The following is a 16,573-nucleotide window of genomic DNA, read 5'->3' as shown; positions in this document are numbered from 1 at the left end:
CTGCTAAATTAATATAGGGAAAACAATGCACATCATGGTTAAAGCCACAGTCATGATTGTTGTAAGATGGTTTGATTTGTATGTAGGCTACCGCAAAATGATGCATCCATTCTCCTGGTATCATTTTAAAGTCAGCACAGGTATTCTACTTGCCAGGTTTCTCAGATCTATACCCTACAGTAAAATCAGGCAATATTTTTTTCTAGCTTCAGGTCCATCCATACACTGAATGTTTGATAAAAAAGGTTGTGACATTACTAATTCAAAGCCTTTCACAGGGTTGTAATTCCACTATTCAAGCCATGGGACATCCATCATGAGTGATGAACAAACAATACACCAATTCTATACCAAACACTGATCGACACAACCCCTGTTCCTGTTGTTGGACAAATAACCTCTCTTGGCAGCACGAGTCCACCAGGGAGCCTCCATAACACCAGCTGATCAATACAAGCTTGTTTGCCTCCTCTGATCCAGTCAGTTGCAAGAGCTCATAAAATACAGACCACTTCCCATCCTGTCAACGCGGCTAATTTCAGCCATACATATTTAATTTGGTCTATTACATAAATCGGGGGCTAAGATATAGTTCTCCAGCCTCGGCTGGCTCCTACTGTATGAATCTAGTCAGAGATACAGGCTTGTCATCCATCCTACAGCAGTGTATCTGCTCCCTCCCACAGAGAGACCTGAGGAAAGGGTTTACAGGAGTATGACCTTCGCCGAGGTAATGGGTTAAACTGCCAATACTCAGAGGGAGAAGGACACATCCATTTAAGTGATAATGCCCAAGAAGCCGGGTGTTTGGAGGATATATTGCCACGAGTGTCGTAGAGGGCCGGCAAACCGTACCAATATATCCTCCAAACACTGGCATCGAGGGCATTATCATTTTTATACAACGGGTTACCAACATATTTAAATAATGATTGACATATTTTCATAAAAAAAACATTGTTAATGAATTTATTCATACTATTTCATCCTTCCACGAGATATAGTCCCGACACAAATCTAAGGTTGCTAGCCAAGCCGACTGGTCATTCGTTCAATCGGTTCGGTTGCAAGAGACGCGACCCATCCGTTATTTTTGTTCTCTATCTATGGACGCGACCCAGTCGTTCATTCTAAATGTTCCATTACCATACTGGCTGGCAACGTTCTTATCCCTTGCTTGCTTGCTAGCCAGCTATGGCTAAATTACAGTCACGTCAAACAGTGCAGCCAGAATAACAGCAAAGTAGCTGCATTTGCGTTTGTTTAAGCTGTTTTCTAGTGACATTTATTTGGATACATCTATAACAATGAGCTAATTGGGCACGATTTCGCCTGGCATAGAAAATGTGTTCTCTCGTCAGGACACTGTTGTTCAGAGGAGCTAGCCAGCAACACAACTAACACAATCACAACAAACTGAAGCTGGAAAGATTAAAAACAAGCTGCATTTCGTTTTGTTTTACCTGTTTTCTATTGACATTTCTTTGTATATATCCATAAAAATTATGCCAGCTAATTCATGAATTTAACTGGCTGAGAAAAGTGGTCTGTCTCGTCCCGACATTCATTACTATGGGACAGGTGGAGAACGAATTTCAATATTGAAATAATGTTGCAAATGTCAGAGAGACAGCGAGGTTTATCAAATCTCAGCTGTGGAAAACCAATTGCTTGTCTAAAAGAAATGGGATATAATGTCTAGATGCTTTTTATAGTGGAGATCAAGTTTATAAATTGCCTGGCTGGGTTGATGAGACAGTGAATTGCGCAGTGAGATGGATCAGAGTAAATATGCATTTCAACGTTATAGCTTTAGCCGGTGGTAACTTGTTGAATAGACACCAGTTAGAATGCGGTTTTAAACAATCAGTGTCCAGGATTAGACCCACCCGTTGTATAAATAGACACAAATATCACCTACACTCAATGGAACATGTAGAGACGCATAATACTGTATGGCTTACATACTTCACATTCACTCTCTTTACATTATGAATAACATACTTGTAAACAAAGACAAATAATTACAAAGAAGCACATAGGCCTCCTACACATTCACAGATGTTTATGATAGAACTATCTTCACCCACGTCTGTTGCAATTATCATAAACTGAGGGCCCATCTGCTGAACCTGTGAGACACAACATAATCACACATAGATCGCCATCCTATTGGCTGCACAGCAGTTTCCCCTATGGACAGAGAGTGACCAGACCCTGGGCTAAGAGCCCAACATCCCACTACAAACACCACTCACAATCAATCTCAGCAGCCCATAAGCGTCTCCATTAAAGAGGGGGTAAATAAATCGAAGTCAAATGACATGGTAGAGTACTCCCGACATCTCTAAACCCCAGCAGCTTTTCCCAATGAAAGACAGAGACGTACCCGATAGCTATTCCTCTCTCCCTGAGCCGGTTCGCTCAGGACCAGCCCCCCCCCCCATGCGCTTTTCACCGACCGGACACGAGAGAACTGCTATAGCTTTTATTTCTGGCTTTTATTTCCCTGCCTCTCCATCTGCGGAGGGCTCCATTTAGTAAAGAGAGAGAGTGAGAAACTGGGAGGAGAGAGAATATTATAGTGAAAGAGAGAGAGCAAGATAGAGTGTGAGAGAGAGGGGAAGAATGAGGATGAAAGGGAGGGCACAATTGGTTCTGGAGTGCGGGTTATGCCCTAATGCTGGCAACTGATTGGCTGAGGAGGATCCATAGTCACTTCTGCACCCTGTGAAGAACCGCCCTCCACCATGAAAGAGCCCCGCTGCCTAGCAACCATCTAGAGCCATAAGAGGAAGTGAACAACAGCAGAGCGCAGCGGGCAGAGGGACTTTGAAAAAAGGAGGAGGAGTAGGCTAATATTTCCTCCCAGCAAAGCAGCTTTTTAAAATAAAATGTGGCCTGTGCTTGAGGATTTTCCTGTTAGGTACAATCCACTACATTTTGCAAACAGGTTAAAACATCCAAAGAAACATTCTGACATTGCATGGGAAATACTATGCAATAACTAAGGACATTTCTAAAATACTTACTTCTGTACTTTGGGGTACTTCATCTCTGAGATGACATTAGTGGCTTCGGTTTGTCTTCGTTTCAGTTTTAGGGGCCACATGTTGTCCACCCAGTCCACTAAATCCACCTATAAGAGAGCTGACAGTTGGCTGGCATTCACTATCAAATTTGCCCTCGTTCATAATGAACACATGAAATAAAAACTGCCAGCGTCATCTCACCACAGTGGGCCTCTTGATGAGGTTCTCCAGTTTGGTGTGGCTGAACTCTAGGCTGATAACATTGAAGAGTTTGTCCCTCTCTTCCTCAGGCGTCTCATAGTAGCGGACAAACTGGGCCATGCTCATCTCAGAGCCTTTCTGGGTGCTCACATCCATCACATCAACGGCACGACGGCTACCTGCAAACACCAACACAGCAGTCTTACGGTAAACCTGGGTACAACTGTACAATTTGTATGCATGTTGTTCACAACTTTTACCAACAGGTGGTTGCTGAACCACAGCGCACATACATTATGTACCATAATAAAACAAGTACACCCTGTCCTGAACACTTTCATTATCTGACATGAGCAGGGCTAGCCTACGCCGAGCAAATAAACTAATGTATGTAGCTCTGTCCTTGAGCTGTTCTTGTCTACTGATGTTCTGTATGATGTTATTCTGTATTTATGTTTCATGTTTTGTGTGGACCCCAGGAAGAGTAGCTGCTGCTTTTGCAACAGCTAATAGGGATCCTAATAAAATACCAAATACGTGTGCACTAAATTTAAAATGTAGGCGCTTACAAAGAAATGTAGGAGAACAATTAAAAATCTTTGAGGTAGTAAAGCTAGAATCCTACATTTGTCTAGGCACTGGTAGTCCTTAATTAAAATTCTAGGTGGCACAGAAAAATATTTCAGCGCATATGCAAGTAAAATGGTCGCACTGAAGAACCCTGCCGAGATCTAATAAGTGGTAATTTAGCCTAAGGAAAAAGTGCCATTTAACTGATGTCAGTCTGATTAAAATATAGAATCTATATGAATAGGCCTATATATATATTTGGGTCTGCAATGCAAATGTATAGAAATTGTCTTGGTACAGTGATTCATCTCATTTTTGCATTACAGGCTTATAGAAGTTTACATCAACACCCACATACTTTTTGACATAACACCTTTTCCAGTAGCATGCTTTTCATTCATCAAGAAATGCAGGGTATTGTGGAGTACATCAGCACTGCTGTCTAAGATAAGAATTGATGGAGGGAAAGGAAGCATTTAGCAACTTTTTGCCTGCTATTTAAAAACAGATAGACTTACCAACCAAACCTTTAATCTCACTGACGGTGAACTCCGGGTCTGGCATTCTGTTTTTTTTTTTTAAGAATATAGTCAAGATAAGCATATTAACGTCAAACCATTCCATAAAGCCTAATATTTAACCAAGAGCATGGTTAATATTTAACCAAGAGCATGTAATAGGCTAAACATGATCAAATCAAATTGTATTTGTCACATGCTCCGAATACAACTGGTGTAGACCTTACTGTGAAATGCTTACTTACATGCCTTTAACCAACAATGCAGTTCAAGAAAGGGTTAAGAAAATATTTACTAAATAAACTAAAGTAAAAAGTAACTGTAAGAGTCAATGTGCAGAGGTCCAGGTTAGTCAAGTTATTTTGTACATGTAGGTAGGGGTAAAGTGACTATGCATAGATAATAAAAAGTGAGTAGCAGTAGTGTAAAAACAAATTGATTGTATTGGTCACAGGTCATCATATTTGACTCATGTCTCACCTGATTCCCAGTCCATCTTTGGCTTTGAAAATAAGAGGGGTCTGAAGTGCCTCTCTCTGAACATACTCATAAGTGAAATCTGAGAAGAAAAAAGTGTAAGAGGTCAGTGGGCCATAACTTCTGCATATATATATTCAGGTAGAGCAATGTTTGATGTGTGTGTATATCATAGATTTGTGAGGACATCCTGCACAAAAACGAATTAACCAACAGGAACTTTTCCCTTATCATGTGTGAATCCATAAAAAGGTAGAAATTGTGCATGTCCAGCCAGTTATGAGTTTGCATGGGGGACTGTGAGTGTGTGGTAATATTTTATGAATGAAACAGATGTGTACCTTTGCCATCCATCAACTGAACGAAATGTGTGTTGTATGAGTCGCTAACAAGTTTCTCCTCCAGATTGAAACCCCTGACATTTGCAATTTCTTCAACGTCAGAGAAGTCCTCGTTTTCGTCATACATTGTCCGGCAGATGGAGCGCTAGAGGAATGAAAATAACTGTTATAAAAGTATATATCAATATATTCATTTATCACATCTCACTAACAGTGTTTTAAAAAATTGCATATAATGAACATGTATGCATAGCTTGGAATAAGAGCTGTCGTTTCAAATTAGAAAAGAGTAGGCCAGTCTGTGCATTGTTGTGTAGGCTCGAAATAATTCACAATAAAACAGTGGTGCACGTGCACATGGCTAGGCTAAACATCTGAATGTGTGGTTGTAGATGGGCCTTCTGCTGAAAACACCTTTACAGATGATTAAACAATGTTCGTTATTAACATCAATCGCTGATATCATGTCCCGGATCAACATTGACATAACGTGCTAAGATAGATGCAAAACAATAACAACAACGTTAGAACTGCTGCACTTGCCATAACGTTGCGCTGAGTGAGCTTGTGAATAATGTAATGTAGCCAACTACCTAGCTATATAATTTACCAAACAAGTAAAATGTAAGTAACTACATAAAGTTGAACTTTGCCAACATTTTAACGAAATTGACATGGCACTTCTTCTGACTAATGAGGATCACTGTAACGCTAGCTAGCTATTGATGATAGCTCAGCTAACACGTACACAGTAGTCAAACTAGGCTAGCTAATAGGGTAATGCTACACACCAGTTTGCGTCCAGATTCTGCACTCGCTTCCATGATCTGAGCCCTTGCCTAGTATATCCGTTTAAACCTTAATTTTAAGGAAACAAATAAACACATTGAAAGTAATTATCACTTTACGTTTCCACACAAAACTAAGTGGGAACCATATTTGTTGTATTCTGGATTACGTCACCGATTGAATCAAAACATTGTTGGACAACGTCATCCGTAGTGGCTGATTTCCAACACTACTTATTCATGTCAACTCAAATAGTTGTGAACGTTTATAAAAATACTTCAATTTCTTTCTGCGACCATTCCACTGTCCGTCACAGATCTGCAATTTCACGAACGGCATGGCATACATGCGCAATATCCGCAGCGGGGACATTGAATTATTTAGACAATCTATTATTTAAAAAATTGGTGTGTAACTACAACGTGACACGAATGGCTTCGTTATAATCACCCGCTACCATTCAAATAATTTGCAATTGGCTTGGTGCGCATTCTCCAGTATATGTTTCAGATTAGCAAACTAAACTCAACCCCACATGGTGAAGCAGGTTTCTGATGAACTGCAACAGAGCTGAGTAGGGACATATTCACTAGAACGATCCGGCTGCAAAACGTTTCTTAAACAGAACGAAACCGGAAGGAACCTACCTTAATTTGTCTAATATAAAACACATTTTTCTTCCATTTTGTTCTTAAAATGGTAAACGATTTTCGTTCAAAAATCGTTGTACCTGTTTGTCCTCTGTATTGCATTTATTTGTTTGCTAAAATGCAAACTTTTTAACAAAACTTTCATCAAATACAACCACCGACCGTTGACTCATTTTCTGTTGCTCTAAAAGGATTTAATGCACATTACTTAACGTAATCTGCGATTGAATATGCGTATTCTTCCTGATATGCCATTTTGGAGCAACAGAAACAAGGAAACTGAGGTTGTATTTGACGAACGTTTTATTTAAAAGTATGGATTTGAGCAAACAAAGAAAGGGACACAACTACAGAGGTTAAACATTGGTACAGGGTAAGATTTTAACAATTTACATGTTTAGAAGTATTGACCTTGGGCGAATCGATGTAGTCGGGGCTAAATTTCACAAGATATCATCTTCTATGGTATTATCGCGGTCCGTAAACGTTTGTGGTGAGTGCCGCCACCCATTGGATGGGGTGAAAAGTGATCACTTTAACGCAAAGTAATAGGGAGAAGGGAAGGGTGAAACAATATTTATTATATTCAAAAGTAACCCCCCCCCAAAAAAAAAAGCATGTACTCATTCAGTCGGATTCAAATGACTTTTCAAACCCCTGCCCATGAACCTGGGAGGGGTGAACCTATTTATTAAGTATTCCCACTAACATGTCAACTTAAGTCCTGGAGATACAAAACTATTTTTGCCGTCTTTACAACGATGTTTAGTTTCTTGGATGTTTTATTAGTTTGTCCTGTGCAATTTATCTCGTGCGCAATGAACGCAACAAAGTCCACCTTCTTCAGTGTTAGTGTTTCTCCTGTGGAGCATCCACTACCACCTCATCTCCACTCGATTCACAAAAGTCAAGGATCCGCACGTCCGTTTCCTCCTGAATTTGGGTGCGCAAATACAACACAATTTACGTTTTTTCGTGTTTTCTGGTAGGGTAAATGAGTCGGATGCCCAGATAGAGACAATAGATAGAAATCATTCCAAGCAAACAGTTTGACACACACTTACTCAATCTCCCACATAAACAATTATACCAAACAGTTTATTTAATTCTCACGCCTTATCAAAAATGAATTTGATATCACGGGTATATTGAGGCAGCAGACGCTGCACTTGCCTACAACCCTAAATTGTTTCACTTTTATCTCGTCTTAATAGATGGTCCGAGATGCCCTGACTAGTAGACCTGGTGGGCAAAACGTATTAGAAGAGTCCCAGACAACCAAAACATTGGACCACAGAACCAGGAGAGATGATTGCCATCTTAGTCAGCCACATCCAGGCTTTATCACATCCGGCCGTGATTGGGAGTCCCATAGGGTGGCGCACAATTGGCCCAGTGTCGTCCGGGTTTGACCAGAGTAGGCCGTCATTGTAAATAAGAATTTGTTCTTAACTGACTTGCCTAGTTAAATAAAGGTTAAATAAAAAATATAAAACATTTAATGAAAGAGATGTGTGGGTAAGCTTCCCATTAGCCAATCTGGACAATAACACTGGATCAAAACAATCAAACTATACATTAATGTTTTTTGGCCTCATTATGAAACTAGAAAGATAGAGTACCTTCATCAACAAAACTTTGCTTAAATATATTTGGCATGTGTATGCTTTACTGTTTTTGAGAAGGAGGCTTCCCACTCGTCAACAGAGAGAACGTTATGCTCTTGGAATTATGACCCTTTTCCCTTCTTTGAGAGATCCTTTCCCCCCCAAAGGCTATGTAAGTGCTGGTAGGTAGAGCATGCTTGCTTTAATATGTTGACACGTTCTGTGGACTGAAAGGGGCATCAAACAGTCATAGAATCAAGTCTAAAAATAACAAGTTGACTACCATGTTGGTCACCTTTTCCCACATCTAAGGAACACTATGTTCCTGACACAATTCAGATAGCCTTTGCCTATCGGCTGAAGACGGTGTCAAGGAAGACCTCACTTCGACCCATCAAGAAGAGTATTTCACCCCAGTCGGGAGGCCCAACCCATAGGAGGAAGACTGTCCTGGACCACCAGCTTGTTGGTGATGCTTGCAAGGAGGCTATTTATAAAAAATATATATATTTTTCACCTTTATTTAACCAGGTAGGCTTCTTTTTTGGGGTTGTCTCTTCATTGTCTTAACATGTGGAGAGTGACTTAAAAAGACCCTTTGTGTGTTACAGTCATGCTGCAGCATTGAAGACCATCTTGATGGGAGCCATGGTCGACAGCCATACCTCCTTGCCGTTGGAAGAAGACAGAGCAAGATTGACAACTACTACATCATGGTGGACAAGAGGCTTGTTTCCTGCCAGGCAACTTTTTATTTAACCAGGTAGGCTAGTTGAGAACAAGTTATCATTTACAACTGCGACCTGGCCAAGATAAAGCATAGCAGTGTGAACAGACAACAACACAGAGTTACACATGGAGTAAACAATAAACAAGTCAATAACACAGTAGGAAAAAAAAGAGTCTATATACATTGTGTGCAAAAGGCATGAGGGGGTAGGCAATAAATAGGCCATAGGAGCGAATAATTACAATTTAGCAGATTAACACTGGAGTGATAAATCATCAGATGATCGTGTGCAAAAGAGCAGAAAAGTAAATAAATAAAAACAGTATGGGGATGAGGTAGGTAGGTAGACTATGTACAGCTGCAGCGATCGGTTAGCTGCTCAGATAGCAGATGTTTAAAGTTGGTGAGGGAAATAAAAGTCTCCAACTTCAGCGATTTTTGCAATTCGTTGCAGTCACAGGCAGCAGAGAACTGGAAGGAAAGGCGGCCAAATGAGGTGTTGGCTTTGGGGATGATCAGTGAGATATACCTGCTGGAGCGCGTGCTACGGGTGGGTGTTGTTATCGTGACCAGTGAACTGAGATAAGGCGGAGCTTTACCTAGCATGGACTTATAGATGACCTGGAGCCAGTGGAGCTGTCTGTGTGCATTTGATGAACTGTTCAATGCCCACTTTGTCTTTAACCTGACATATGACGATGCTCTTGTCAACTTCTACATATTTGTGCAGACAACCATCTACAACATTGATGTAGACAAAAACAAGAGAGGCCCCTAGCATGATAGAGTTAAGGACAAAACCTCTTACCTAGATAAATGTATGTTACGGTGCTTTTGTTGTCAAGCGTTGCACAGAAACAGACAGTCATTGGCATATTATTTGAGAATTAAGCATCATATTTCTATCCCTCCACCAAGTTTAGATTGGTCTGTGCTCAAGATGGTTGTAGATGGCAGTTTTCAACATACTCCGGTTTCAGAAAACATTTGACTAGTATTCATAAGGATATTGGTAAAGGTAAAGTAGTTGATGCATTCATCTTAAAAGTGCCCTCTCATGTTGCTGATTCTCTAGTCCAGTCAGAAGCTCCGCAAATGGGTGGCAACATTGGTGTCCCACATGATAACACTCAGTGATTGTTTTGAGAAGAATGGACAGTCTTGCTAAAGATATGTGTGCCTCCTTCATTGCCAAGTTGCAAGCTAGTAGTGTTGCAAATAGTGTTGTGTCAACAGCCGTGTGTGATTTAGAAGAGCTTACTACTGGGCTGCACTCCCAAATTAAACAAGATGTTCTGTCAGTTATGCCTATGGATAACCCCTCTACATCTGCTGTAAAGGATAGTTTTGAGAACTTTGAAAACCCATTTGCCAGTTTTAACACAGAAACCAAGAGATGTTGTGGACCCAGTAGAAGTAGTGTTGGGAGTTAGATATGATAGCAGGCGAAATAAACAAACAGTCATTTATGATCAAGTCCCAGTGAAAGATACTTTTGTATTCCTATACTGAAAATATTGACGTTCATGTGTCGACAATTCTGAAATCTGTAAGTTATTGGAAAATGCACCTAGGGATAGATCTGTGGAAGACACATATGAAGACTTGTGTTGGAAGTTACTTTGACTCATCCCTTGTTCTCAAAACCTAGAAATGCTTTACAGATACAATTGTACTATGATGACTTTGAAACTGCCAACCTGCTTGGTTCCAAGCGTGGTGTGCACAAGATAGGCGCCATTTATTTTGTCCTCGGGAATCTGCCACCCAAGTTTTACTCTGCTGTGATGAATATTCATTTATTTTCATTATCAAGATCTAAAGAAATATGTATTTTATGCCATTCTAGAGCCCCTGGTTAATGATGTTAAATTGGAGTGATGGTGTAAATGACTTTCAACTGATAGAGTTTATGGCACTATGTGCCAAATACCTGGAGACAATTTGGGGGTGCATGCAGTTCTTTGTTTGAGTCCTTCAGTGGTCATTACTTTTGCTGGTTCTGTTTGATAGAGAAGTCTAATGCTCAGACGGTTTACAGTGAGGATGACCTTTGTGTGGTAAAGATCATTTTGAAATGCATTTGAATCAGTTGCAGTCAGACCCACAGCTCCAGTCTGTGAATGGTGTAAAGAAATTCTAAACTGAACAGTTTGCAGCACTTCCATGTTTGTAGTCATTTTTCTGTAGACATAATACATGACATTCTTGTAGAGGTGGCTCAGTTTGAGTTAAAATTGTTGTTTGAATATGTCTCTGAATTATTTTTTTTTAGAAACCTGCACTTCTCTCTAGAATCTACTCGTTTGACTATGGATACATGGAACGCAAAAACCATCCAACTAAACTCAACCTAGAGAACAGTGGAAATAGCATAGCACTTAATTATTTTCAAACTGTGTCTTGTGAGAAACGTCCCCTTGATTTTGGGTGATGATGTTCCACCAGGAAATGAGAACTGGAATTTGCTGCTCATCTTACAGCAATAATCAGTTTTTTTGCCTTTTCTTAGTGTAACAGTATAACTTTAGTACGTCCCCTCGCCCCAACCTCGGGCGCGAACCAGGGACCCTCTGCACACATCAACAACAGTCACCCACGAAGCGTCGTTAACCATCGCTCCACAAAAGGCGCGGCCCTTGCAGAGCAAGGGGAAACCCTACTTCAAATCTCAGAGCAAGTGACGTAACCGATTGAAACGCTATTAGCGCGTACCCGCTAACTAGCTAGCCATTTCACATCCGTTACACTCACCCCCCTTTCACCTCCTCCTTTTCCGCAGCAACCAGGGATCCGGGTCAACAGCATCAATGTAACAGTATAACTTTATGGCGTCCCCTCGCCCCGACCGCGAACCAGGGACCCTCTGCACACATCAACAACGGTCGCCCACGAAGCATCGTTACCCATCGCTCCACAAAGGCCGCGGCCCTTGCAGAGCAAGGGGAAACACTACTTCTAGGTTTCAGAGCAAGTGACGTAACTGATTGAAACGCTATTAGCGCGTACCCGCTAACTAGCTAGCCATTTCACATCCGTTACACTCACCCCCCTTTCAACCTCCTCCTTTTCCGCAGCAACCAGTGATCCGGGTCACGGCACCAATGTAACAGTATAACTTTAGTACGTCCCCTCGCCCCGACCTCGGGCGCGAACCAGGGACCCTCTGCACACATCAACAACAGTCACCCACGAAGCGTCGTTAACCATCGCTCCACAAAAGCTGCGGCCCTTGCAGAGCAAGGGGAAACCCTACTTCAAGTCTCAGAGCAAGTGACGTAACCGATTGAAACGCTATTAGCGCGTACCCGCTAACTAGCTAGCCATTTCACATCCGTTACATTAGCCAGGGCATGACAGTATCTGAAGCATTTGATAACTGAACATCACACACTTTTCAAACAGTTGTTCCCACATAACTTAATACCCACACATCACTTTATGATACATTACCCAGCATGCATAAGACAAAGCAGTCCTTTATTACATATGAGGTTTGAGGCAAAGCACAAAGGCTTTAGAACACCCTCAAAAACTTCAAGAACATTACTAAGTCCCTTACCAAAAAACACCAATTTGCTATAGGTCATCACTGGGAGACATCACCATTGCGACATACGGAGTATGGACCAATGAAAGCATTTTCCCTGAGTGATTTTACTGGTGGTGAGGAGTTGGCAGCGTCACTTCAGGTCACTATGCAGAAAGCCATTTACTCTACCAGCTGGGTTAAGATGGATGGCATGGAGTACAGAGAGGGACTGTTAGTTTGCACTAAGATGGAGCATGAAATGCCAGTCTTGTGTAAAAATAACAAAGATTATTGTTGTTGGCAATATTGTATACTTATTGCTGGACAAGTTCCATACTGATAATTTCAGTGAACATTACCATGCATTCACTGTGTTTGATGGTGTTGATGACAAAATTGATCTGACATTGTATAAGTCTTTTGTCCTTCAAAGTGCTGATGAGAGCCTTTATGTTCCTATGTTTGACATGATTGAGTAATAGTCAGATTATTGGCAAATTTGTCCAGAAAATTGCATACCTAGTCTTAGGGGAACTTCCTCTTGTGTTAAATAGCAACTCTGCAAATACTCCTGCTCTCATATAGTACATGTACTGATGCGCCTGTGATGCACTGATTTCCTTCTGATGCGCCTGTGATGCACTGATTTCCTTCTGATGCGCCTGTGATGCACTGATTATATTCTGATGCACCCTCTCTTTGTGGCCTAAATAAATTAAACAAAGCAGAGTCACTACTCTTGTAACGAATCCTTTATTGCTCCTGTTTAACTCACCTACAACTTGCAGGCTTGAGTGTGTGTGTGTGTGAGAAGCAGACAAAATGTTTTCTATTTCCTCGTGTGAATATTTAGCACTTCCTGGTGTCAATTCAGCTACAGGATGCATTCTCTAGAGTTGATCCTCAACACTGAAAGGTGTTTCTGCTTAATACTGAGGGTGTTGAAAAAACACACCAATGGGTCATTTGAACAACACCTGAAGTGTTGTATCTTAACACGTGAGAGTGTTTCAATATTAACACTACAAAAAGTGTTAACACTGAGGGGACCTATATAAACACTGGACGAGTGTTAAAATGAACACGCATGGTGTTAAATTTACACTTTCAAATTTGCTGTGAAGGCGAGGTCAATACAGGTGCATCAAAGCTGGGACCGAGAGACTGAAACAGATATCTCAAGGCCATCAGACTGTTAAATAGCCATCACTAGCCGGCTACCACCCGGTTACTCAACCCTGCACCTTATAGGCTGCTGCCCTATATATATAGACATGGAATCACTGGTTACTTAAAATAATGGAACACTAGTCACTTTAACGTTTACATACTGCTTTACTCATCTCATATGTATATACTGTATTCTATTCTACTGTATTTTAGTCAATGCCACTCCGACATTGCTCGTTCTAATATTTATATATTTCTTAATTTCATTATTTTACTTTTAGATTTGTGTGTATTGATGTGAATTGTTAGATATTACTGCACTGTTGGAGCTAGGAACACAAACATTTCGCTACACCCGCAATAACATCTGCTAAATATGTGTATGTGACCAATAACATTTGATATGAATTGAAGAGGGTATTCCATAACTGCAGGCAAAGGATATCAAAGAAGAAGGCACTATGGTGAATCACTAAAACAATACATAAATACGCTACGGAAAAAGAAGGAGCATCACGTCAGAAATCAGCTTAATGTAATTGAAGAATCCATAAACTTAAAAAATAATAATAAGTTGAGAACAAGTTCTCATTTATAACTGCTACCTGGCGAAGATAAAGCAAAGCAGTGCGAAAAAACAACAACACAGAGTTACACATAAACAAACGTACAGTCAATAACACAATAGAAGAATCTATGTACAGTGTGTGCAAATGTAGAAGATTAGGGAGGTAAGGCAATAAATAGGCCACAGAGGCGAAATAATTACAAATTAGCATTAACACTGGAATGATAGATGTGCAGATGATGATGTGCAAGTAGAGATACTGGGGTGCAAAAGAGCAAAAATATAAATAACAATATGGGGATGAGGTAGTTGGGTGTGCTATTTACAGATTGGCTGTGTACAGGTACAGTGATCGGTAAGCTGCTCTGACAGCTGATGCTTAAAGTTAGAGAGGAAGATATGTCTCCAGCTTCAGTGATTTATTGCAGTTCGTTCCAGTCATTGGCAGCAGAGAACTGGAAGGAAAGGCGGCCAAAGGGGCTGTTGGCTTTGGGGATGACCAGTGAAATATACCTTCTGGAGCGCTTGCTACGGGTGGGTGTTGCTATGGTGACCACTGAACTGAGATAAGGCGGGGCTTTACCTAGCAAAGACTTATAGATGACCTGGAACCAGTGGGTTTGGCGACGACTATGTAGCGAGGGCCAGCCAACGAGAGCATACAGATCACAGTGGTGGGTAGTATATGAGGCTTTGGTGACAAAATGGACGGCACTGTAATAGACTACATCCAGTTTGCTGAGTAGAGTGTTGGAGGCTATTTTGTAAATGACATCGCCAAAGTCAAGGATCGGTAGGATAGTCCGTTTTATGAGGGTATGTTTGGCAGCATGAGTGAAGGAGGCTTTGTTGCGAAATAGGAAGCCGATTCTAGATTTAATTTTGGATTGGAGATGCTTAATGTGAGTCTGGAAGGAGAGTTTACAGTCTAACCAGACACCTAGGTATTTGTAGTTGTCCACATATTCTAGGTCAGAACCGTCCAGAGTAGGGGGGTGTGGGGTGAGACAGGGCTGCAGCTTAAGCATCACTCTCTTCAACATATACACTACCGGTCAAAAGATTTAGAACAGCTACTCATTCAAGGTTTTTCTTTATTTAAAAAAATATTCTACATTGTAGAATAATAGGGAAGACATCAAAACTATGAAAAAACAGATATGGAATCATGTAGTAACCAAAAAAGTGTTAAGCAAATCAAAATATATTTTATATTTGAGATTCTACAAATAACCACCCTTTGCCTTGATGACAGCTTTGCACACTCTTGGCATTCTCTCAACCAGCTTCATGAGGTAGTCACCTGGAATGCATTTCAATTAACAGGTGTGCCTTCTTAAAAGTTAATTTGTGGAATTTATGTCCTCCTTAATGTGTTTGAGCCAATCAGTTGTGTTGTGAAAAGGTAGAGGGATATACAGAAGATAGCGTGTCTTTGTGAGACGCAGTGTGGGTGAATGGATATCTCTGCATGTGTATTTCCCACCATAAAGCATGGAGTAGGAGGTGTTATGGTGTGGGGGTGCTTTGCTGGTGACACAGTCTGTGATTTATTTAGAATTCAAGGCACACTTAACTAGCATGGCTACCACAGCATTCTGCAGCGATACGCCTCCCCATCTGATTTGGGCTTAGTGGGACTATCATTTGTTTTTCAACAGGCCAATAACCCAACACACCTCCAGACTGTGTAAGGGCTATTTTACCAAGAAGGAGAGTAATAGAGTGCTGCATCAGATGACCTGGCCTCAACAATCCCCCGACCTCAACCAAATTGAGATGGTTTGGATGAGTCGGACCGCAGAGTGAAGGAAAAGCAGCCAACAAGTGCTCAGCATATGTGGGAAGTCCTTCTGTTGGAAAAGCATTCCATGTGAAGCTGATTGAGAGAATGCTAAGAGTGTGAAAAGCTGTCATCAAAAATATATTTTGATTTGTTTTACACTGTTTTGGTTACTACATTACACCATATGTGTTATTTCATAGTTTTGATGTCTTCACTATTATTCTACAATGTAGAAAACAGTAATAATAAAGAAAAACCCTTGAATGAGTAGGTGTTCAAACATTTTTGACCGGTAGTGTATATAAACAAATTGGCGAGGGCACTAGAACAATCTGCAGCACCCGGCCTCACCCTACTAGAATCTGAAGTCAAATGTCTACTGTTTGCTGATGATCTGGTGCTTCTGTCCCCATCCAAGTAGGGCCTACAGCAGCACCTAGATCTTCTGCACAGATTCTGTCAGACCTGGGCCCTGACAGTAAATCTCAATAAGACAAAAATAATGGTGTTCCAAAAAAGATCCAGTTGCCAGGACCACAAATAGAAATTGCATCTAGACACCGTTGCCCCAGAGCAAACAAAAAACTATACATACCTCGGCC

General features: G+C 40.9%; 1 protein-coding gene and 1 long non-coding RNA gene across 11 annotated transcripts in view; one reads left to right on the top strand and one right to left on the bottom strand.

The window, feature by feature from the left end:
* Positions 1 to 7,206, bottom strand: part of LOC139544509 (lysine-specific demethylase 2B-like) — a 59,226-nt gene extending 52,020 nt beyond the window's left edge. For 5 of the 10 annotated variants that reach the window (XM_071351666.1, XM_071351667.1, XM_071351669.1 and 2 more), the window contains exons 1-6: positions 6,576 to 7,206; positions 5,140 to 5,284; positions 4,802 to 4,880; positions 4,322 to 4,368; positions 3,234 to 3,412; positions 3,033 to 3,139 (exon numbers count right to left, since the gene is read on the bottom strand). In XM_071351666.1, coding sequence (XP_071207767.1) covers positions 3,033 to 3,139; positions 3,234 to 3,412; positions 4,322 to 4,368; positions 4,802 to 4,880; positions 5,140 to 5,284; positions 6,576 to 6,680 — 662 coding nt within the window. In that variant the 5' untranslated portion in view covers positions 6,681 to 7,206. Of the gene's footprint in view, positions 1 to 2,389; positions 2,777 to 3,032; positions 3,140 to 3,233; positions 3,413 to 4,321; positions 4,369 to 4,801; positions 4,881 to 5,139; positions 5,285 to 5,930; positions 6,501 to 6,575 lie in introns of those variants that run through there. The other 5 variants (XM_071351672.1, XM_071351673.1, XM_071351668.1 and 2 more) reach the window with 4 other exon arrangements.
* A 1,172-nt stretch (positions 7,207 to 8,378) lies between these two features.
* Positions 8,379 to 13,179, top strand: LOC139544513 (uncharacterized). The gene is made up of 2 exons (XR_011668886.1): positions 8,379 to 8,716; positions 8,797 to 13,179. It is a non-coding gene; the product is annotated as an uncharacterized lncRNA (long non-coding RNA).
* The last annotated feature ends 3,394 nt before the right edge of the window (positions 13,180 to 16,573 follow it).

Source organism: Salvelinus alpinus, chromosome 18, assembly GCF_045679555.1.
Source record: "Salvelinus alpinus chromosome 18, SLU_Salpinus.1, whole genome shotgun sequence".
NCBI lineage: Eukaryota > Metazoa > Chordata > Actinopteri > Salmoniformes > Salmonidae > Salvelinus > Salvelinus alpinus.
Note: the sequence above shows the minus strand (reverse complement) of the source record. Positions and strands in the feature narration are given on the sequence as shown.